At 44.6% G+C, this 24,766-nt stretch overlaps 1 protein-coding gene across 9 annotated transcripts in view; it reads right to left on the bottom strand.

The window, feature by feature from the left end:
- ARHGEF9 (Cdc42 guanine nucleotide exchange factor 9) overlaps nt 1-24,766 on the bottom strand; it is a 326,751-nt gene that overhangs the window by 39,542 nt on the left and 262,443 nt on the right. For all 9 annotated transcript variants that reach the window (XM_030576347.1, XM_030576348.1, XM_030576355.1 and 6 more), the window contains 4 exons: nt 23,040-23,219; nt 18,387-18,619; nt 12,358-12,487; nt 515-646 (listed from right to left, as the gene is read on the bottom strand). In XM_030576347.1, coding sequence (XP_030432207.1) covers nt 515-646; nt 12,358-12,487; nt 18,387-18,619; nt 23,040-23,219 — 675 coding nt within the window. The remainder of the gene's footprint in view (nt 1-514; nt 647-12,357; nt 12,488-18,386; nt 18,620-23,039; nt 23,220-24,766) is intronic.

Genomic DNA, 24,766 nt, shown 5'->3' with positions numbered 1-24,766 from the left:
CACTCATCCTCACTTACTTTCCTCCCCCATTACTTCCTGCTTCCATTGCTCCCTCCCTGGAACAATCAGGACTTTTGGATTTTTTCTTGGCCAAATCCTTCCCAGTGACCTCTGCACCCTACATCATCACGTCCTGCCAAGATATCCTTAAGCTCTGATGCAATGTCATAACATCATTATGTTTCATGGCTCTAATGTCTGGTTTTATGACCGCTGAAAATTCCGGCAGGCTCCACCTAATAAAACTGGGACAACCCAACAAATCTTGAGACAGCCGGAAACCCTGTTTCTTGCAGTCTCCCCTCATGGTAACTAGCTTGGAAAAATAAACTCTGTCCGGTCTAAATTTCAGCTCTATTCCCTGCCTACTTGCCACATTTCCTTCTTTGTGAGAGTTCCTATCTTCCAGGCCTGAAAAATGTTTTGGGATGGCTTCATTTGAAAGATGCTCAGCACTGACTGCCTCATCCTCACTGTGCCCTGAACAGCACTGATTTCATGTGGGTTTCATTACCTTTTTGCAGAGAACCATCTGGTGATCAAAGAGAAAGAAAACGCGCTGCTGGTTCCGTCCATAAGGCTGGTAAATCCAGGACATCTCCCCAGTGTAGATCAACTCAGAGCTCCGATCTAAGATGTCGTCTCCCTAAGGGGCACAGAGAACGAGGCAGAGTGAGCCACTTTGCCAAGCCGGATGTATGCAGGCATATGGGGCAGAGTGGAGAGAAGCACTGATTCCGAGGGGATTCTCCTACCACTAGATACATCAAAGCACCACACTGTTTATTTTTTAACCAGAAAACTAGTGAGGAAAAACTAAAAAAAACCGATTTGGGGGAAATAAAGAGAAAAATGCAGAGATTTTGTTCCTATTGATTGATTCAAAGTGAAGAAGAGACAGCAGCACCGTCAGAACAATTCCCCACTCAGGTTGTCAAACCCTACTGCCCCCCAGTGTCCCCTGCCAGGGCCAGAGGCCCCCTCCTACACCATAGGCTCCCTTCTCAGGATGCCAGAGCCCTCATCTTCATCAATGCCCCTCACAGGCTGTGAGTATCCTCACTGCCCTTCACAGGCTTCCAGAGCTCCCTCCATCACAACAGGCTCCCCTCACAGCCTGCCAGTGTCCCTGCTTCCCATCACAAGCTGCCAGAGCCCCCTTTCACCACAGTCTCCCTTCCATGATGTCAGTGTCCCACCTCCTCATGCAAGCTGCCCGAGTCCCCCTCTCCCCAGGATGGTCAGATTCTCAGCTACGGAGGCTTTCAGAAGAAGCAAATAATGCAGGTTCTGAGGGGCTACCCTCAGGCAGGGCTGTGAGGGAAACCACCCACTCTTTAATTTATCAGAGCAGTCCTGTTCAGGCCATCAGGGAAATTCCCTCCTTCCCCCTGTGCAGCATATCAGAGCCCCTCCACTCACCGGCCACTGGAGCAATTTCCCTGTTAGACCCTTCTCCCTTCAGGCTCTCAGGAGATCTCCTCATCTCAAGCCCCCCATGTAGGGCTGGGCATCACAGTAAACCAAAGGTTCCCTGCCTCCTGGGGCTCTCAAAGCCTTTCCTTATAGATTGTTAACCACTCCCCCTTTGCAGGGGATTAGAGCCCCCAGCCCAAGCTCGTTCAGGGTGGCAGCGTCCATCCCCATGCGCTGTCAAAGCCCCCCGCCGCAGGCTGCCAGAATGCCTTCCCCCTTCTTTTCTCCCCCTCAGGTTAAAGCTTGTTTTCTTCTCCAACATTTTTTTTAAAGGACTCATAAGCAGATGGTCTTGAAAACACAGCTCCTCTCCCACTCTGAGAGAACAAATCCATTCATCCTCTGCTAATTGGGCTGAGATTTTGAATTTTGGGGGAGTAGGGGTGTTTGAGTTAATTAAAACCTATATATTAAAACGGGTGAATTCTCCACCACCTGCACTGTGTATCTGTCTTAGTCTTTGATCCCTAGACGCACCTCTTACTTTGAAGCTTCACAGGCAGACTCAGAAGGGTTCTGGCTACAAGGCCGGGGCAGGACTGAGAAGCAAGAGTTAAAAAGTGAGTAGACGGTTGTTTGGATCTGGATCCAGATTAGGTTCTGGATTTGTGGCTGGATCGGGGCTCAGTTTAGGGTTAGACAATGATGAACAACAGCTAGTAAGGCTTCAGCCTGATATGGTGGAAATCTTGTGGGAATAGCTGTTCTCGTGCCACTTCAGTCACATCCAAAGGGTCCAGAAAACAGGCTCCCTTCTGGATTTGCATGTGCAGGTGGAACCAAAACTGAACCCTTCCCCACAGTTTCTTTGTGGGGGGAGGTTAGACTGGAGGCCCAGTTCAGGCCAATCTGTAGTTAAGATCGCTCATTTATTCTAAATGAATGTTTGGGTCCAGTGACAAGGGAAAATTCACTGAGTCATAGCTAATGCATTGTCACAGCGTATTCAGTTCCCACTGCTGCAGCAACTGCAACACAGCTCCTGTGCAGCCTTAGTGAGGTGTTTCTCTGTCTATCTTGCGCTCATCACCAGGGTCTCTGTGCACCTCATCAGAGCTAGTTGAGCCCTGCACACTTGCAAAGAGCCGGGAGTAGAGCTGTTTATATGTCTTCTGGCACCTTAAATGAGTTCAAAATCAGAGTTAGGAATTAGGCTCAGTTGCCTGCTAGTTAGAGCCTTCTGCTTATAGAGGCCATGAGTTGCATGCACGTTGCTGAGGCTCTACAGATAGAATAAGGAACCTTGAATAAGGAACCTCTCAAAAGCCTGGGGGCTCCAGAAATCACTGCCCTTGCTTAGGATACATCCAGCAATGAGGGAGGATTCATACAACCCCACCGATAATAATTTCTCATTGCAAGGAAGAGGTTGCTTGCTAAAAATAAAAAGCAGGCTCTGGGAGACTGGTTTACTCCAGTGGTAGCATCCAAAGCCTGAGGACACAGAGAGGACTCTGTAAATACTTCTACTTCATTAGCTGAATCCAAACTGTGTAGTCCCTGCAAGGGATGTAAAAATGAGATCTAAAATTATAGGGTTTTTATTACATTGTGTATGCTGGGGAAACAATTTGAACCGTGTATCAGCTATAAATAGATGCATTCCAAGGTTTTGTTTGTTAGGAAAGATGTATTGCAGTTAGCTTTAAATTAATTAATACACAACTGACCAGTTTTCATTACACAAGCAGCAGCACAGTGAAGCACGCTTTCCCAGCACAGCCCTCCTAGCATTCCTTCTGTAAGTATAGCAAGGGTATGTCTACACAGCAGCTGGGAGTGTGCTTGACCTAGTGTGCTAAAAATAGCAGTGTGGCTATGGTGTCACAGGCAGCGGCTTGGATGAGCTGCCCGAGTACATGCCCAGGGAAATGGGTGGGTTTGTACTCAGGTGTATTGCCATGCTGCTATTTTTAACATGCTAGCTCTACTAGCCTGCTCCCACTTGCTTTGTAGACATACCCTAAAGGTACGTCGACCTCTCCTAACAGAATTAAGCTGGGATGCTGAGGCTAAGGGCCTGTACATTTAGGTTGTATAGTCTAGTCATGTGGATGGAGGCAGCCAGCTCACATCCACCAGTGAGGAACTCTCTAGTGACCATTTAGTATTCAGCACTGAACAGTCAATGCTGGCATGTGGTTTCCTCTAGTCCTAAGCAAAGCCCCAAAATCGTCTTCATTTTCTTCTCCTTTTCCCTAAGCAGCCATGAGCCTAGCTCTCCTACATAACCGGCCTCACAGATTGAGAAAAATTGCTAAAGACGACAAAGGTAGAACCTCAGCAGCTGTGACTTGGCATAACTCCACTGACTTCAGTGCAGCTCGTCCAGTTCACAGCACCTGAGGATCTGGCGCAACAAATCAATTGACTCAAAAGTGGGGGAGGTCTGAAATCACTCAGGGCCACGTTGGTAGACCCGGCACACGAAACTGCATTCACATAATTTATTTCGGCGGCTGTGTGTGCAGCATCCATTGGCGTGTTTTACAGTGGTAATTATAGGCAATTATGGCGGCAAGTAGGGGTATTTTATCATAGCAACTGTACATTCAAATTTTGTCTGAATTTTCTGAAAATTTGGCCCTTGTTAGGGGTGAAACTCAGTTTCTAATATGTGTGGTCGAGCAACTGTGAACCAACCAATGTAATGGCTCTGTAAAGACTAATACATAGCCTGGATCTGATCCACATCCACACAGCCTAAAAGGTGACTATGCCTGTGTGCGTGTGTGTGTGTGTACTTTGAGTCCCATACACAGACTATGGAGAGGTATGTGTCCTGCTCCAAGTTAAGTGTAGAAAAAAGAAAGACAAATTCTCAGTTCCTCTTCAAGCCATCATGGGCAGGGCCTGAGCACTTAGCAGGCAGCAGGATAGACCAGAAGGTCAACTCAGTTGGAGGCTGAGACTGTGCTTCATGCTCCCTGTAGGCTGCAAGCATCACAGAAGTGACACACAAGGTTCGGAGGGCCAGTTCCAAGGGCTGCAAGGGAGGGCCTATGCCTGTGTGACTGATGAAAGTTGTCAATCATCAGCTTCCCAGCTATGCCATAGGTGAGCATTGCTTTCCATAACCAGGCAGTGGAGGAAAACTGGGGGTGTGTGAGGGCTTCATATAATGAGCAAAGAAGAAACAAGAGTTGAGAATAACAGCATTACAGGGAAGAACCCTTTAGCGTGGGCAGAAGAACATTATCCCCCACATGACCAAGATGACCTCTGAATAAACATTACCAAAGGCTGGGGAAAGATGCTTAGCTTCTGAAAATCATTCACCCACTCTCCGTCCCCGTCCCCAGCCCCAGCCCCAGCCCACCTCTTGACACAAGTCCATGCTATTACTGCCAGGCACAGAATCTCCTTTCACTGAGCAGGGCCTTTTCTGACTGACACTGCTGTGCTCTAATTAGTGACTGATAATCTGATTGGTGCTCTGGGAGACGAAAAGATCAGAAAAAGAAAAGCAAGCGAAATGTCGTCCTTTTCATCAGGCTCATTTTTGATGCCTTCTGTCACTGAGGGAAAAAAAATCTGTTTCAGTCCCAGATTTGATTTTTCCCAGGAGCTTTTCTCATCAAGCTGCTCTAGCTTTGAAAACAATACATTCGTTGCATGCATCATTTTTTTATGCCAGTCTTTGGGTTCAATAATGCAATATTAAGCTGAAGCCAACTATTGTATATTACATAATTAAGGGCAATGCGTCTTCCATTAGAGGATCCATCAGGAACAAGAATTAAAGAAAATTTAAAAGAATACAGTTGTCAATTATATTTTTCTTATTCCTTTTTTTCCTTCATGTGAATCTAAGCCCCTTGGAAACTGCTAAACTGACATGCCAGAGAATCCAGGGTGCAAATGTCTAGGATTCTACTGAGACTGAAGTCCTTTGTTTATGGAATGGGCAATGACAATTCAAGCTTCTTTTAGACAGATGAGCTAGATTGTCTCTTGTGTCAAGCATTCTGCCACTGGCGTAGGGTCTTTCATGGAGCCTATACCAGTGGAGGATTTTAATGGCCAGGTGTTCTGACACACTGTCTTCTGCCTTTCACAAGTGCCTACATAACAGGGGAGGACAGAGTTTTATTGAACTGCTGCCACAGAAGCTGCAGAGAAAGCCCCAAACTCTGCATTCTTGTGGTTACCAGTGAAAGTGGGACCACTATTTCATCCTGTTTCAATCTGGTTACAGAGATACCTTTAAAAGAAACTCTGAGAATATAAATTTCTATCGGAATATAACAACTTGCAGGTCTATATTAGTACCTATATGTTTCCCATTACTGTAGTATGTGAGCCCCTCACAGTCATAATTAGGCTTGGAACGATTAGATTTTTTATCAGTAAATGTTGGCAAATGTCAGCTTCACCATACACAGATATTGACTTTGTATATTTTGGCATGTGATGTTGACAATTTGTGTTTTAATAGTTATAAAGCATTAACTTTTTGAATCTCAACGTGTACTGTCGTTAACTAATTATTGTCTGACCATCCTCATAATTTCTCGCCATTGTGAACATTGAAATCAATAAAAACTGAAAAAAATGCTTAAAAATAAATATCTGTCAAAATTATAAAAAAAATAATAAAAATTGAGTTCTGCCCAGCCTCATTGTAATCTTTGCCTTTAATGAGTCATATGGAGAGCTACTGACATGCCCAAGTCACACAGGAAGTCTATGGCAGAGCAAGAAAGTGAACACATGCCTCCTGTGTCCCAGGCCAGTATCTAAACCAATGGTCTATCCTTCCCCCCAAATTACCTTAACTGAGTCTCTGTAAATGATGAGACTAGACATAAATGGAGGTTTGCTTTTATGCAAGACTACTAACCTTGTGGGAATGATCTCTTCACTACATTACCCACTGGCCACAGAGTACATTACAAAAGGGTGTGAGTCCAAGAGGTGGCCAAGGAGGTGATGGGCTGCTCAGGGTGGGACTTGCTTGACCTATTTCGAGTCTGAGCCAGATGACTCTTGGCAAGTTGCTGTGAACTGGCTCCAATAAACTTTCATGTCAGTCTTGCCTACCCACTTCTGAATGTCAGCAGCTGGGTCTGAGAGCATTTAATGACAGGTAAAGGGATGACACTGAGCAAAGGGAAATGTAGGTCAAACATCAGGTGAGAGATATCACAGGGGTTCTCAACCTTTTTCTTGCTGAGGCCCCTCTCAACATGCTATAGAAACTCCAGGGCCCAGTGAGGGAGGCAGACCTTGGGGCTCCTGGCTGGGGAGGGCCCTTGGGAATAGGCATAGTTTTACCTCTATTTTGGAGTGGAAAGGGCTGGAGGGGCTCAAGCCAGCTCTGCACAGCAGGGTCCGGAGAGGGAGTGCCCCCCATGACTCACTCAGAAGCCAAGCAGCCTATCTGGGCTGTGGGGAGCACACAACCAAAAAATATAATTCAGGGCACAGGCAGGGGGGAGCTAGGGGCTGTGTGCAGGCAGGGGGTAGCTCAGGGTGCTGGCGGGGGGTAGCTAGAGGCTGTGTACAGGCGGGGAGGTAGCTCAGGGTGCAGGCAGGGGATAGCTAGGAGCTGTGTGCGGGCAGGGAGGTAGTTCAGGGTGCAGGCAGGGGGTACCTAGGGGCTGTGTTTGGATGGGAGGAGCTCAGGGTGCAGGGAGGGGGTAGCTAGAGGCTGTGTGCAGGCAGGGGGGTAGCTCAGGGTGCAGGCAGGGGGTAGCTAGGGGCTGTGTGTGGATGGGAGGAGCTCGGTGCAGGGAGGGGGTAGCTAGGGGCTGTGTGCGGGCAGGGGGGGAACTCAGGGTGCAGGCAGGGGGTAGCTAGGGGCTGTGTGCAGGCAGGGGGGTGAGGTCAGGGTGCAGGAAGAAGGTAGCTAGGGGCTGTGTATGGGCTGGAGGGGCTCCCAATGCAGCTCCCAGCTTCAGCAGGGTGTGGGGAGGTGTGCTTGGGCTCCTGGCTTCAGCCCCCTGCTGCTCCCGGCTTGGGGCAGGGGGAGGTTTGCTGGCTTCAGCCCCATGCAGCTCCTGGCTTTAAAAGGTTGGGGGGCTGCCGGTGCAGTGGCACAAACTGCTCTGCCACACCAGTATCAGTCCCGCGCCGCTCATGGCTTCAGCGCCGGGGAGCACTGGGTTTCAGCCAGGGGGCCCTGAGGACCCCTGAATGGGCTCGCGGACCCCTGGTTGAGAGCTGCTGAGCTATCAGACTGTGAACCAGCCTCCCAAGGGAAGTTGTGGAAGTCCAATATTCTTAGTAATTAATAACTGAACTGGACAAAGCACTAGAGAATTCAGCACAGGCAGGGACAGCATTTTTTAGGTTTATTTATTTTTTTGGAATTCAGAAATCAGGTGATATTCTGTTCTAGTCAGATCCAGAGGTCCACAATCAGGGATAGATTCATGTCAGCTATACCAGCATATATCTGGAGTTACACCTCATTAAAATGATTGGAATTGCTCCTGATTTACAATACAGTAGGTGAGATCAGAATCTGGCCCCACAGTCTTTAGTCAGGTAAAGCTCCCATTGCCACCAATTTCTAGGACTTCATGTGCTGGACACTAGAGCATGGCTATCAGCTGTTATTAGCAAAGCAGAGCCATCTTCTGAGCATCCCTTCCCAATTTCCATCATTATCACTGCACAGGCACCACCTGCACACACGCCAGGCAGTGTTGTAGGAGCATTGAGCTAAAGCTGAAGAGAAAGGCTATATAGGGTTTGGGTGAACCATCTGATGGAAAATCAGGCCTTGTTCAACCAAGGGGCATTTACATTTTTCAAATGTTGACTCTAAAGTTAACCTTCAACACTGAATCAGCTGGAGAATCCTGAGGGCTAAATTCACTGCTGACATACGCAGACACAACTCCATTGACTTCCTCGGAACTGCATATATGTAAATCAGCTGTGAATTGGGCCCTGAATGTTTCTTATTTTAGGATCAGCAGCATGTCTATAGTCCCAATATACCCTCCTTCTGTGAGTCCTAGGAGTATATGAATATTGAAGTAGCTACGATCTAGATTCACATGGGGGACTTGATGCATTGCAACAACCAGCTCTGTAATATTTACATTTTAAATGCCTTTCTGCATCGTAGCATTCGCAGCCCCGAGTTAGGCGACAGGCTTCCCACCAATGCATGGAAAGAATCAGGCCCCTAGAAAAGGGACTCACAGCTGCTGGCACATTGAGCTGGGGACTGTCTAAGCTAGCCAGTAGGAAATCTCAAGGAGAGGTTTGGGGCCTAATCCCTGCTGCTCAAGGGGAGTTGGGTGCTTAACTCTATACTGGAGTGAGGTGCCTATCTCCACCCATGAGTCTCAGTTATGAAACCTCTTTTGGAGTTAGGCACCTAAGCCAGGTCATCCCTTTCTCATGAAAAATGGAGGAGATGGTGGCAGTGCCTCCCTTCTATCCTCCCCGCTAGTGCCCTAACCACTACGCTATTCTGTATTCTAAGGTGGGGCTCATTCTCTCCTGTTGATGCTGTTCCACTTTATATGCAATACTTAAATAATCACTGGGGCAGAATGTGTGAGAATGACTGTATAGCCCAGTGGTTAGGGCGCTCCCCTGAAGGTGGGAGTCCAGGGTTTAAATCCCTGATCTAATCCAGGCAGAGCAGGGATTCAAACCTAGATCTTCTACAACCTGGGTGAGTGCTTTAACCACTGGGCTATTCAGTATAAGGGAGGGATGGCAGCACCACCCCCATGATGATGATGATGAATTAGGTGTGCTCTGAGCATGCCTGTTGGATCAGGACCTGCAGCAGAGGAACACCCACTTTGTGAATTCCTCCAGGGCATAGGTGTAAGGTAAGAGCTGTCCAGCTTGGCGGTGTGAGGACTTAGGAGGTTTTTGCACATTCCCATCAGCAGAAAATGAGGGGACTTTACTGATAGAAACTTATGCACCTAGGGACTTTTGGAACCTACAAGGTTAGGCGACAGCTGAGTGAAGGTTTTGTGAATGCCAGTGACACCTAAATGTTGGGCGTAGATGCTGAAAAAGGGCAGTTGGGCACCTACATTCTCCTTGTGAACCTGGTGCTAAATGGCTCCATGTATATCTTTTCAAACATTAACTAGTTAAGGAAAGTGTCACTATGCCTATTTCATACATGGGGAAACTGAGGCATAGAGCAGTTCCATGGTATGACCAAGAGCACAGAAAAAGACTGTGTCAGAGCCAGGAGCAGAAGTCAAGAGTTCCGTTTTCTTAACCACCTTCTCAGACTGCTAGATCAAGTTTCTTTCTGAAAGTGGTTTGAAATTTGGCTGGCACTGGGTTCACCTCCATCACGTACTCCATCTGGATTTCAGATCAGAGAAAAACGAATCTACTGGCTTTCCTCCTGCCTCATATTTTCTTGTACACTTTTGACCCAGGCCCGTTTCAAAGACTGTTTTGCCATGTACTGACCCTATAATATTACTTATTTGCATTATGGTACCATCTAGCTGCCCTTGCTGAGATCAGAAAGTTGATGTGCTATGAGCTATACAAATATATAGTGAAAGAAAGTTGATGCCTTGAAGAACTTACAATCTAAGTAGACAAGAAATAGAGGCACACTGAGATGTGATCTGCACACAGTCAAACAACAGGTCAATGGTAGGGCCAGCAATAGAACTTAGGTCTCCTGATTTACTGTCCAATGCCCTATCTACAAGACTTCAACTACCTCTCAGAAAGCACCATCTCCTTTGACTGGCAGGCATATCTGCCATTAGAGTACTTTGATGAATTGTTGGGGCGGGGGCTGAGGAGATGATGGCTCTGGCTAAATAAGAATGAATTTATCAGCCATGGTGATGGTGGTGGAATGGAAACGGTTATTCCATTATTCCTAGGTGCAGGTCTCCTTGGCTTTCCATTCACACATGAACATTAAGTGTCTTGAAACTGATCTGTTCTTAATTTAGGTTTATTTACAATTACGATCTTGGCATTTCTTATACATGAGTCGCTGTAACTCATCACATATAATGGATTTATGGCTGAAGACGCATCTGATGACCTTTTACCCCCTCCCCTGGTAACTGTCTTCTAATGTAATAACAAGCTTGCATGTCAGTATCAGAGATTTAAAAGAAAAAAAATCAATGAATCAATCAATAAAGCCATGAAGCAAATCATCTGTATTCTCTGCTTTAACTGCTAGTCAAAATTTAAGAACCAACCATAATAGCTTAATTTCCACGTATACTCTTTATCTACCAAGTTATGGCCTAATCCTGCCCCCATTTGCACCAAAGCAACCCCAGCAAAGTCAATGGGGAGGCACTAGTGAAACTGAGTGTAGGAGCTGACCCTACATTTCTCCCTCTCTACCCCCGATCCTCCCAGGTTTTGTCTGGAAAAACTATTAAAGGATGGAGTTCTCGCCCTCCCACCAGTTTACCCCAGCATAACTCCATTGACTTCAAAGGAATTTCTCCTAAACTAAACTGGTGTAAAAGAGAGGAGAATCACTGCATCAGTGTGAGAGTCCTCTTGCTAAAAATGTGTCTTAATGATTCCATATAGGTAGGATTTACAAAAGTGCTCAGCTTTGGCCTAGTTCAACAATCCCATCTACAAACTACATGCAGAGATTCTGATGATAAAACAATGAGAAAAAACAAAGGATACTCAAAAACTCCCAGATGATCCCGTAGCAAACCACAGTAACCTGCAAGATCTGGTGATGCTCTATCCCTTTGCTTCCTTTCCCCAGCTCATCCCCCTGTGATCATTCACTATGCTGTGATCACAATTAGGCCCTAATTCAATGTCTAACTTTAAGCACGTGAGTAGTTCCATTTACTTCAATTCAGCATGCATGATTAATCACTGAACCAGGGCTTTAGACTGTAACACCTCTGGGACATGGACTATTTCTATTATTATTTGTGTTAAATGTCTGTATAGAACCATATGCACGCATGGAGTTTAATACATATGTAGTAATAATATTATATTCATGAAGAAAATGAAATCATCACCAGGGTTTTACCTGCCTTGTTAGCCCGGTTACTCCCCCGTGCCCCTTTTTTTAGCACTCCTTTCTCTGCTTGCCCCCTGATTAAGTACAAAGCACACAACCAACATAGAGATTAGGAGTGTGATTCCAGTCTGACTTACACCAGTGTAACTCCATTGATGTGAGTGGAGTTACTCCAGATTAACACCAGTAAAAATGAGATCAGAACCAGACCCTAGATTTCCTTTGGAGCATCCATTAATGTTCCTTCACTGAATCAATTCAGGCCCCTCCGTCGAATACACGTGAATAGACTCTCTCTTCTCATAGGGTATGTCTACAGAGCAGCTGGAAGGTTTGATTTCCAGGTGGAGGTATATGCACTAGCTCTGCTCAAGCTAACACCTAAAATAGAAGCATGGCCACAGCAGCATGGGTGGTGGCTTGGGCTGGCTGCTTGACTCCATCCCCAGGGGTTGGGCAAGACTGTACTGGGGCAGCTAGCCGAAATCCCCGCTGCCACACTGCCATTTTGAGGGTACTAGTTCAAGCAGAGCTTGTGCGTGTATATCTATCTGAGCTAGGAGTAACACCTCCCAGCAGCTGTGCAGACAGTCCCATAAAGACAAAATGCATCCTTCTGTCCCTCAGTTTAACCCAGGTTACCCCAATGTCCTGCAATTCACTCCCAAACATACCTGTCCTGCACAAAGGGCTTGAGGTGAGCTAAGTCCTCTAGAGCATTCTGGAGGCCGTATGGAAGGTACACCTACATATACACCATTTATAGAGATGGCTCATTTACTAGCTACTAGCACCTAAATGGCATCTCTGTGTTAGTTGCAGCCCAAGCCTGATATGAATCAATTCGCCTCTGCCTCTTGTGCTGGAATCTACTGGAGCCCATCACTGCCCAATGCATACTGTACCTCCCAATCCAGGACTGAGGCCTGCCACTGAGCTATCTTGTCAATGTTCTCCAGTCTCCGTTTCCGCTCATTGATCTGCTGAGTCACATTCCTCATGACTGCAAGTGCAGCAGCCACGTACCTGTAGTCACTAGAAAACACAAAAGGGAGACCATGGAATTACACCTGACACACAAGGGAAATGTACAAGGCTTCATCATTATTAACAGCATCTATTAACACCATCTTGCCGCGCCTGTTACGAAAGGGGTCTAACAGCAATTTGCCCCTTGCTATTATTCTTGATACGTCTCCTTCTCTGCTGGTTGCTTTTTGGCTTGTCAACCACTCCCTCCCTCCTCTGAGACTGTGAAACACTAATAAAATTAATGGGCCAACTCCTCAGCTGCCATACGTCAGTGTAACTTTATTGACTTACATGGAGCTACAATGAACTACAGCAGCTGTGGATCTTGCTCTTTAAAAATGTGTTAGGATGCGCAGCCACATTCTGGGCTGTCTGAACATTCCTAACCCTACTACTCTGCAGGCAGATGATGGGAGACCTCGTACTGTGGAGTGTTGGGTTGTTCATCAAAATGAAAGTTGGAAAATATTTGAATGTTAATGTTCCTTTATAAGATTAGTTTCCTTATTACAGTGAGTTATAGTAAAAAACTTCGGGATGTGTGATTTTCAAGTTATCTGGGACAGACCTGGCCAGTTTCATAGTTATATTATGCATGTGAGCAATTCCCTCTCTATGTGTGCATGTAAATCTGTCTGTCTACCACCTATATTCGTAGATAAAGACACACACATTTTATAGTCCCAAATCAGACTTGCTCATGCCTCCCTGATCATACCAGTGTTTCTGGCAGAAGCAAAGCCAGGGAAAAGTATTTCTGGATTACAACAATCTCCGTTCAGAGCTTGTTTTTGCAAGGGTTGGCTTCAGATCTTCTCTGGCCCCAGCGTCTGCCTATGCTTGCCTTTGAATAATGGAAGGAAGGAGGTGTGCCCTGGGTCCTCAGGAGAAACATGTGTCACTATAAAATGTCAGTCTATAACATACTATATAAGGTTTGAATACAGAGGTAACTGCCCTGGCCAGCAAAGCATACACAAGTCATTGATCTTACAACCCTTAAGACATAAGGCTGGTGCCCAATCAGTTCAGCTGTGCTAGAAATATCCTTTCTGGCCACTGCAGCTTGGAGATACTCAAGTTAGTGGGGCTTGAGCTAGTGTGCTAAAAATAGCAGTGTGGATGTTGCAGCTCAGGCTAGAGCTCAGGCTTTCAAGCCTAGGGGGTTGAGTGGACTTGAGACCCCAAACTCCAGCCCAAGCCACAATACTCACACTGTTGTTGTTAGTGAGCTACCTCGAGACCCGCTGGTGCGAATTTGTCTACCCAGGCTCGCTTTCAGCTGCTGTGTAGACAAACCCAAAGTGACAGAAGGGGTGTCACATAGCATTTGTCTCATGGCATTCATTCCCACTGTGGATATCTCATGTGTTATGTGAGTAAATCAACCCAATCCTTTTTGCTTCCTGGATGTGTGTGTGTGAGTGTAATAACAGACCGAAAACAGCCTCCTGTCGGGGCAGCAAGGATGATTAGTCTTTTTAAAAAGTGATGCCAAAATCAATGCTATTGATTTCCACCTTGTGCCTCATTTTCCATTCCAGGAGACCTTAATGTTCATTTCTATTGGGAAGACAGACTAGGCCAGCTGATATAATGTTGCCATAATTTATGATTAACTTAAGGGTTGATATTGACTTCTAACTAACGAGAAAAATGAAGATCTCATGCAGCTGCTGAGGAAATGGCTCTACAGGTTACTGCTCAAGATTTTGTCAGTGACATTTAGAACAGGGGATTAACCCTTTGTATTCTAGTAGATCTTTATAGCCTGACTCTCCGAATATACAGAAAATACCTCTCAGGAGCAGAATTGCTCGTTAGAGACCCAAGTTGACTTCAGACTCCCACATGTCTCTGATATTATCCCACTGCTCATTATGTCAAAGAAACAGCATATCATTTTGAGTCAACTCCTCTGCTATTTTTGTAATATCCTGCACTTGAAATCTTTGTTGAAGACTATTTTCCAACATCTGAGGACACGTAAGTTTAGAGCTATGAATACTTCAGAAATGGATACTGAAAACAGCCAATCCATTTCTTTATGTATTTCAGAACTTTCTTCCTCTACCATGATTTTAGATCCAGAAACTCAGTAAGTGCCCCAAATGGGATATAAATTGGGGAAATATTAAAATAAGATATACAGCATATTTTTATAGTTTTCATAATAAAATATATTTATTATTTTAACATTATTTCAGGGCTTGATGTCCTTATTTGGTTTCTACTTGGTCCCTCTCTGAATGAAAAAGAACTCCTACTGTTCCAAAACTTTCCAATCACCGTGTAAATAGTGAGCAAAGGACTCTAGGCTCTTAGATTATAAATTAAGAACGATGGCTGAAGAAGATGCCTTCAGGGAGGGGAATGTGTGTATGGAAGACAGTGAAAAGTCTGTTGAGCCAATGCTCTTAAGGGTGTGTGTGTGTGTGTACGTACTGGGGATACCCTGATAAAATGGCAGCACAATTCAGGGGCGTGGCTTATTCAAATAGGATCAAGTCTACACTTCAAGTAGTTGTATGCATGCGAGTGGGCTGAGTCAGTGTAAGAGTGGCTAATTTCAGTTCAAAGATTAGAACAGCTCCCCCTCACCCCAATACACACACACACACTTAACTCTGTCTCTGATCTGCAGGAGGGGACATTTGAGACTAGTCTCACAACAGCATGATATCCCATAGCATAGAAATTAACTTCTTAAATTGAGTTGACAGCATTCCCAATGAGCCCACAATAGACACACCTGAAGGGTCAGGTCCTAGTTACGACCTGCATACCAATGGAAGGAAGTCACACTTCTATAGAAACTACTCCTAATGCCAAGTGTCCAGGAAAACTCTGGTTGCTTTTGATTTCAGACCAACTTCTTACCCCAAATCTTATTTGCACTGAAACTCTGAATCAGGGAACCTGATGACAGCACTGGACAGTGGCCTCACACTGCCCGTTGCTCATCAGGCAATGTTGCACTTATGACCTTCAGCTATTTAATGAATATTAAACTGCTTTCAATCTTTGGACGATGAACAGATGTGCCTTTGTGAAAAATTCAGATGAACTAGCCCACAGACAATGAACAATTGAACGGAGCCAAGATTTTAAAACACCCCCAAGCCTGCCTCCATGTGAAGTGGGCTGGTGCCAATGAAGCTGGGCTTTATACTGGTAACGCTAATTCACTAATTCTAATGTTCCATTTGAAGAGGAAACAGCAGTTACGTTTCTCCTTTCCTACATTAATGAAGCAAGAATCACTGACTGAACTTTCTGGGCTCTGAGCCCATGTCTGCGGTTGAGTTGACAAAGAACCTAGAAGAAAAATGGCAGAAGAAAGTATTTGGCTGGTGGATTAATATTAGGATAGCATTCAAAATAAAATTAAGGCCGATAAATTGCTCGTCAGTTATATTTGGGATGCAATGACTTCCTTTCAATGCTCAATGAGAATGCAAGTGTGGACTCTTGCCAAAATGTCATGTGCTAACTTGGGCTGGAATGATCAGGAATTTGGATGCAGGCCCATTGTCCTGGACCTATATATATTAGCTCTATAGTGATACAATAAGAGAATGATTTCAGCTAATCAGATAGGAAGAAATCTAATGGCAGCCATTCACAAATCATACAAAATCCTTCCTTACATGGGACCCTTGCTCATTCTGAGTAATACCTTTCTTAGTCTCATTACTTCTTACGTAATAAAGTCCTACTCAGAGGAAGAGACTCACAATCTGGCCCATGATGAGCATTAATCCTCCAGATAATTTTCCTCCTTCAGTTTTGCTCCCGCAATCAAATTGGGATTAAACACATTGGGTTATAGATAATAGCTTTAGGATATCTAACAACCTGACCCATGGGCACAAAGAATTGGAGATATTAGGTATTTTAGAGATGTTAGATATTTCAGAATTTAAGGCTATGTCTACACTAGCATTTTTGTCGGTAAAACTTTTGTCCGTCGGGGTTTGAAAAAAACCACACACCCTGACCGACATAAGTTTCACCGACAGAAGGGCTGGTGTGGACAGCGCTATGTCAGTGGGAGATGCTCTCCCACCGACAGAACTACCGCCACTCGTTGGGAGTGGGTTAATTCTGCCAACGGGAAAGCTCTCTCCCAGCGGCATAGAGCAGCTACCCAGGGGAACTTACAGCGGTGCAGCTGCAGTGGTGCAGCTGTGCCGCTGGAAAGTCTATAGTGTAGACATAGCCTACATTCTATCTTTGTCCTGGAACAGATTGCACCCCCAACTGTGCTCACATCACTCATTTTCTGTATATGTCAATCCCTTAATAATTATTTATGTTTCCACCTACTTCTCAGGTAATTATTAACCTAAGCACTAACCCCAAAGTGATGTTAATGGAAAATTTGAAAATGCAGCAGCAGAGAAATTTCAAACTCCAAAAAGAGAAGGAGACCTGGGTTCTCTACAAGGATCTGATGCAGACCTCTGGTGAGTCATTTAATCCCACCATGCCTCTGTATCCCTATATGAGACCCTTAACTTGCCTCACGGAGAAGTTGTGAGGCCTAACTGAGTAGTATCTCAGAAGGGCTTTAAGACCTTTGAATAGGAGGCAATCGGTATTGTCTAGAAAGAATGGGCAGTTACTGTTAGCACCCACCAAGCGTTTGGATGCCTCTTCAAAACAAACTGAACCAACAAACTTTTTGAGGGTCACTCACATCGATAGTAATACTTAATGCTTGCAGAGTGGAATTAGGGCTTAGCTCTTGTCATGGCCTACTGCGCAGGTATGAATTTCACACGTATAGCATTTTACACATCCTTTTACTAATGCCTGGAAGGAAAGTATTAACCCCATTTTACAGATAGAAAAGGGGAGACAGAAAGCAGCTAAGTGAATTGTTCAATAAACAATTATCCTGTTCTCAGCTCACTGACACTATGCTGACTCCCAGCTCCTTGCTAACACTCAGCTGTGTCTTTGCAGTACTAAAATACCTAAAAGTATTTTTAAAATTCTCTACCTATCACACTACCCCATATAACTAATGCACCTTTGATGAACTTGGGTATTTATACCCGGCACCAGGTTCTGATCTCAGTAACACCAGTGTAAATCCAAAGTATCTCCAGTGATGTGGCTCCAGATTTACACCAGTATAAAAGATACTAGATATAAAAGATATTAGATATGTCTTCACTAGCAATGTGTGTGTTTAATGTGGCTGTGTAGTCGCAGCACCACGCTATAAAAAACCACCTCCATGAGGGGAGTAGCTACCAACACTGGGAAATCATTCTGACGAAAAATTCCTGGCCAGCTCTAGTTCAGAGAAACATACAAACTCTTGTGTGCTTCTCACAACCAAACCCAGACTCCCAAACCACTGACAGACACAACCTGCGACAATCAGATCAGGATCTGATTTCCCCCTAAATTTAGGAAGTTCAGCTCCAAGTTACTGGTCTGGCCCATTTCTATCCAAACACGAGAGGTACTCCCATTCCCAGCTGTGATGAGTTCACTGTCAGGAGAGAGAAACAAACCTTTTTGGCTAATGTCTCTTAACCAAGTACATGAACCAATAATTCATCTAGAGTAGCAGGTAGCATCTAAAAGTACAGCTAACTATCATTACTTCAGGTCTCTGACTACAATGGCGTTCAATTTAGTTCCACTGGGAATAAGTGCTTCAGGCAGGCTTTCTATCTAGCTTGCTGAACCTCTGCCTTGCCTTAATTTTAACAAGTTATCATGAAGTGAAACAGCTGGATGCAAGAAGAGGTAAGAGAGAAAACCCTTTGTTACTTAGTGTGTGTAGATGCCATGTAAAGAAATAGGCTATCGAAAGTCCTCAGTTAGTAAAAGCTATCAAAAACACAAGTATAGTAAAAAAAAAAAAAAGGCATCTCATTACCTGTGATCCTGTGCAGTATACTTCAACAGCTCTGCCAGTTGCAAGGGGTATTTGCAGATCTTCTGCACTGGTGTCAGAAGGAAACCATCTATGGCAATGTCAATCATCTGCTGCAACAAACGACATGCTTCGAAGAAATGCTGGTACCTGCCATCCTTCATCAGCTTGGACAGCTCCATACACGCATCCAAGTGATTGTTACAGTACTCCGAATAGATCCAGAACCCGTCTTGCTGCAAGAGGTGAGGGTGGGGGGAATGAACACAGAAAGAGACAGAGGGAAGAGAGGAGAGCGCATCAGACAACTGCTTGTCACACTAAAAAATAAATTACAACAAATAAGAGAAAAGCAGCCCAGCAGCAGCAGCAGAAAGATCTGATGTTGGATTACTAGCACGCAGGCCTTGTCCTGTTCTCTGTGTAGCATTCAATTAGCACGGTGTCTCTGCGGGGAATCTGTTACACTGACACATTGTTGCAGGTACATTTGAGATACAGTAGTGGAGTAAGATGATCCCTTAAGAGATCCAGGTGGGAGCTTTCTGTTTCAACTCCAGAGATGGGGTTTTCTTTCTTTAAAATGGCAAAGATGACGCTGAGTCACAGCTCTGGCCTTTGGCAGCACACGCAGCCCCGTAATAATGGTAGGGGCAGAGTGCCTTCCAGCAGGCGTGCCCCAAAGGGTTTGACAAATCTTTGAGTTTAGCCTCGCCCCACCCACGTGGGATAGCTTTGAACATCCCAGCTTTACCAATGGGGAAACTCAGGCATGAAGGGGTGAAGGGACTTGCCCACAGTTATACACCAAGACAGTACCAGACATAGGTGATGCTGCCGCATCCGATGGCTTGAAGTGGTTTCTATTATATACAGAGTTTACAGTTTGGTTCAATGACATTCACCCCACCCCACGCCACTATACAAACTAGTCCAGAACCCCTAGTACTACACCTTGATCACAAGACCACCTCTTTCTCCTTTGCACTAGTCCATCAAGTCTGTTAGTACTAGTGTTTATTTGTATTACCTTGCCGAGAGGCCAGCCTAAATACTGCCAGGATCCAATTGTGCTGGACACGGTATAAACACATAGTAATAGGAGTAGTCCTGCCCTTAGGAGCTTACAGGCTATACAGACAAGAGGCAGAAGAAAAGGATACGTACAAGTACACTGGAAGCTAAGGCACAGAGAGATTCAGTGAACACCCAATATCACACAGAGACAGGAACTGAACCCAGGTATGCAAGTCACAGTCCTACATCTCGGCCATAAGACCAGCTTTTGATATGCTGCATGCAAGCTCTGGTTGCTACCTAATGATGCAGTGGAAGGAAATGCTCACTCCTTTGGCCAGTAGTGCAATGCTTATTACATAATTGGGTGGGACTAGAAATCGCGTTCCCTTCATGCCGTACATGATGGGAAAATGTCATTCTGACCTCTGCATGTGATCAGTTTGCACTCTCTGCCTTTTGTACTACCTGTTTTGCTCCAATTTTACTTCCTTGAACACGACAGGGTTCCTGAATAGAACAAGAACCTGGGAATCAGGAAACATGGCCCCAGAACTGTCATGAAGGCACAGAGACTCCAGACAGATGACCCTGTGCTTCCAGAGGCTCAAGGAATGTGGGAGTTCCAGGGAGGCCAAACATCTTGCTTCCCTCCATCAGAATAACCTGGGGAAACCCTTCAAGAAGAGCCTCACAGTTCCCCTCCTTCAAGCTCTCCCACCTGTCTGCAGGAGGGGATTAGTCCCCTGTCATGAGGATACAGCCCATAGTGAAACTCTCCCACGACTTCAGACTACGAGTTTCCCAGTCTGTTTGCCGCCTGCAGATTTCTAACATGCCCATCACTGGAACATCTCAGTACCACCGTTAGAGATATAAAGAGGCATGTTTTTATTACAATACTGTCCATCAGAAAAGAAAGATGCTCTTTGCAGCAAAGGCCGGTAGCAATTAGTAGAAGCCACGAGAGGTTTTAATGGCATCCCACTGAAATTTCATTAATGTCTCCAACGAGATTCTCTAATGAAACTGAAGTGTTGCTGAGGTGAAACATGGCTCAGCCCAGGTACAACATAAAAGGATTCACATCCTGGATCAGAGCCCCTCTTACATAAGCTCCAATATAGCACCTCGTTCTCCCTAATGAAAAGCCTAAAAAAGCAGAACTGTAATTTTCTTGACATATTTACAACACTGGCCAATTTATCAGCTCCAGTAATATACAGCTTATGTAACAGCAAGATGGGGTGGGCTAAAGCCTCCGGCGCTTTATTGTCAGCTACTGTGTGTTTAGCATGAGTAAGCTCTCTGCTGACTTGTTGTCACTTAGGCAGCATGAAGCCTGGTGGGCTAGCATCCTTCCATGCAACAGAGAAACATAGTCACAAGGGGGGGAAAGGGTACAAAATCAGATGGGTTCGTATTCCTCGCAAATGTGCTGTGTTGCTACAGCCAAGAATCCGAACATGTGTTTTCCTTTCTTGTGAATCAATCCATTGACAGCTTACATTGCAACAAAACGTTCCGCTCAGATGGCGTGCAATTAGAAATGCCAGGTTTCTTAGGTTGAGATTTTTGTTTTAAACACACCAATCAAACAACTTGGGTTCTTGACTTTAATACAGGTCTGAGAACAGATTGACATTTATTTTTAGAACCATTTTTTGAAGAAAACTTTCCATATGGTGAGCCAGGTATTTGTAAATTGCTTCCATACTGTTAAATTTTGGTCTCCCCTGTACCTGATGAACATAGGTATGTAGGAAATGCCAGACGGGCTCAGATAAATAGTTCATTTCCTACTGTGGCCAGTACCAGTGGATTCATAGAAGGGTGCAAGAAACCCTGCAGAAGGCCATTCCAGGACAATATGCCCACAGGGAGAGTCTTCCAAACCTATATTAGTCAGAGGTCAGCTTATGCCCTAGAGCATGAAGGTTTCTATCCCTGCCAAAACTCTTGATTTTTAAAAAATCATTTAAAAGGTGTCAGACATGAAATTTAGCTTGGAGGATAGCCACATTATTATTATTATTATTATTATTAATCATCATCATCTCCTCTTCTGGAAAAGGCCTTTAGAATTAAATAGAGAATGATAACCTTTTTGCAACATTTTTAAACCATCCTGTGTACTGAATAAAGGTTTCTATCCCTTACATACCACAGCATGATTTTAAAAGACAAAGGAAAAGATCTCATTCTTTATTAAATTCTATATGAATAATTTCTATATAGCCCTATTTCACTTCTGTGGAACACTATTGGTTGATTTAGATTGGATTGCACTTTGATATGAGGGATACTGATGAGGACGATACTTTGTAGTTATGTAATACGTTTGGAACTGTGGCTCTCAAATCACTTTACCAAATTAGCTAATCAAGCATTGCAACCCATTTGTCAGGTAAGTACTGTAGACATTTTATAGATAGGGAAACTGACGCACAGAGGAATAAGTGATGTGACAGTCAGAAACATTTGCACTATTCTTTTGTATTCATCCTTAGCAATTTTCCCCTGTTTCCAGTTTTTGAAGAATTTGTTTTTTATTTTCAGATCATTAAATAGCTCATGATGGAGCCATATTGGCCTCTCACTGTTCTTTCTGTCTTTCCTTTGCATTGGAATAGTTTGCTGTTGTGCCGTTAATACCATATCTTTGCCATTTCTCCTGAACACCTTTGTCCCTCAGATTTTCTTCCCATAGGACCTTACCTTCCAGTTCTCTGAGTTTGTTCAAATCTGCTTTTTTAAAGTTCATTTTCCTTATTCTGCTACTTGCACTCCTTTCAATCACTAAATCTATCATTTCATGATCACTCTTACCCAAATTTCCTTCAACCTTCAGATTCACTACCAGTTCCTCTCTGTTGGTTAGAATTAAGTCTAAAAAGGTGGTGCCCTTGGTTATTTCCTCTTTCTGAAACAAAAAAATTGTCACCCACACATTCCAAGAACTTATTGGAAATTTTGTGTTTTGCCATATTACTTTTCCAACAGATGTCTGGGTAGTTAGAGCCCCCCCATTACTACCAGTTTTTGTGGTTTGGTTCTCCTGTTCTAGAAATGCCTCATCTACTTTCTCTTCCTTATTTGTTGGTATGTAGCAGACCCCTTCCAGGATGCTGTCCCTGCTTTTTTCCCCCATTTTATCTTCATCCAGAGACGTTCAATTGGTCTGCCTGTCACCTCCTTCTAGACCTCAGAACAAGTGTAACATACATCAAGAATATATAAAACACCTCTGCCCTTTTTTCCCTTCCTATCCCTCCTGAACAAGTTATTCCCCTCTATACCAATATTCCAGTCATGAGATTTATTCAAGTCTCAGTGATGCCTAGGAAATCATAATTTAGCTACTAAGTACTAATACTTCCAGTTCTTCCTGTTCATTCCTCGTACTCCTTGCAATTGGGTTGAGACATGTAGGATGTTGAGCAGATTCATTGACTATGTTTTCTATGTCCTATAACCTTATGCATCACTTCTGAAGTTTGCCAATTTCCACATCTAGCAACAAGAAACCAATAGTCAACGTAGCCTCTGGTCTGTAATCTGAGGAACCCGTGACCCAGAACAGTGAAGTTCCAGTCATGTAAACTGGCTCTTGCCTTCTCATTCCCGCTAAAAACTTACATGTTCCAAGAAACAAGGTCCAATTTCACTGAGGTGGGGGTCCTCGTTGTTATACTGTTTCTCCAAGTCCCGGACAAAACCCATCTGAAATCTGTAGATATCTTCGATGTTGCCAAATATGACCTTTAACTGTTCATCACTGAACATGTCTCTCCTCTTCCGGCACTGCTTTAAATAACCCTGCAAGGAGAAAGAGGAGGAATTTGTAAAATAACCCAAAACACTCACAATGCCAGACGGACCTTGGACAATAGACAAAAGAAGTTACTATCCCCTGCACCCACGGAAGAGCCAAGCACAAGACAAACTATGGCCCCTTGAAGCTCTGTGGCCCCTCGGAGTACAGCAAAGCTGCTTCTTTGGAACATGGGCAGGGCCCTGCCATCCTGAGAGGCTTGCTAGCCTTGGTCAAAAGCTGCAGTGGAGTACATACTGATCCTTCAAAAGGAGGTATAGGGAGGGCAATATGGAGAGCTACCCGACACTCCCTGCACACTCTGCCTGCACCTTCTGTGAAAAGGGAGTACTCCTGAAAAGAGCTTAGCCACCACTGCTCGGCGCCTTCCTATCTCTACCAAAGCTGCAGAGAGGAGCAAGCCTCACGTTTGGCCCTTCATACTGTAAAGGGATTTGGTTACTTATTTCTGCCACTGTCTGTCCCTTTAAAAATTACTGCCACACAAACAAACCCATTAGTTTTGGTTCTTGCTGCAAACATTGTCCCCAGAAAAGGTGCCACATTCTCACACTTTGATCAAGCGCACACCATCCTACTGTAACAGCTGCATGGGTCTGTCTTTTGACAGGCTGGCCACTCTCATTCCCCTCCACAGCCACAGTCATCGGCACAGGGAAGCAGCCATTCAAGCTGCAGAATATTCCATTAATGTCTGATTCTAGGGTCTTGGTCTCATAACAGAGAGTGAAAGAGCACATGATGCAATCATCCTTCCCACTGCAACTGCACTGAGCACAAGGTATCTGCGACCTACTGCTAGCCAAAGGCATCGTGCCACCACTCCAAATCTCATGGGACATCCCTGACTCGGAACGCTATGTGGTTTATCCCACCATTATTTGCCTGTGTATGAGAAACAAAGGCTGGAGGTTTTGCTGTTCTGAAAATGTCAGTGTGTGGGAACTCTGAATGTTAAAATAAAACAAAAAAATAAAGGTTTGATGGCGGTTTCAGTTTATTGGCTGCCTGATGAGGGAAGAGCAGTGATGGAAGCTAAAAGCCGATGCTTAAATGTCATCTTGGAAGAAGAAAACAGCATCATTTTCATTTCTCTTGCCCCCTCCTTTCTATTCTCCCAGATCCTCCTCAGCTACACGAGTGCATTAAAATCAAGGAGGTTGTGCTAGTGGAATTGAGAGGGGAGGTGTCTCCTATTTTCTTGGCTACTGTTTTATTATTAAATAATCTTTTACTATTTAATGTATTATTTATGATGTGTATTCTAGGACTGCCTAGACTGCTCCTGAGACTAGGGTCCCATGGTGCTAGGCATTGTGCAAAGAGAGTAAAAGACAGTCCCTACGCTGGAGAAATTATAATGTAAATAGCCTAGACAGATGAAGACTGGGAGAAAGAGGATGAATTATTGTCCCCAGATGTGACACTGAGTGGAGAGAGTTTAAGTGATTTCCTCAAGGCCACAAAAGTGAGTCTGTGGAACTGCTGCAAACGGAACCCAGTTCTCCTAAATCCCACTCTAGTGTCACAG

This window comes from Gopherus evgoodei, chromosome 9, assembly GCF_007399415.2.
Source record: "Gopherus evgoodei ecotype Sinaloan lineage chromosome 9, rGopEvg1_v1.p, whole genome shotgun sequence".
Classification (NCBI taxonomy): domain Eukaryota; kingdom Metazoa; phylum Chordata; order Testudines; family Testudinidae; genus Gopherus; species Gopherus evgoodei.
The sequence above is the reverse complement of the archived record's forward strand: the minus strand, read 5'-3'. Positions and strand labels throughout refer to the sequence as shown.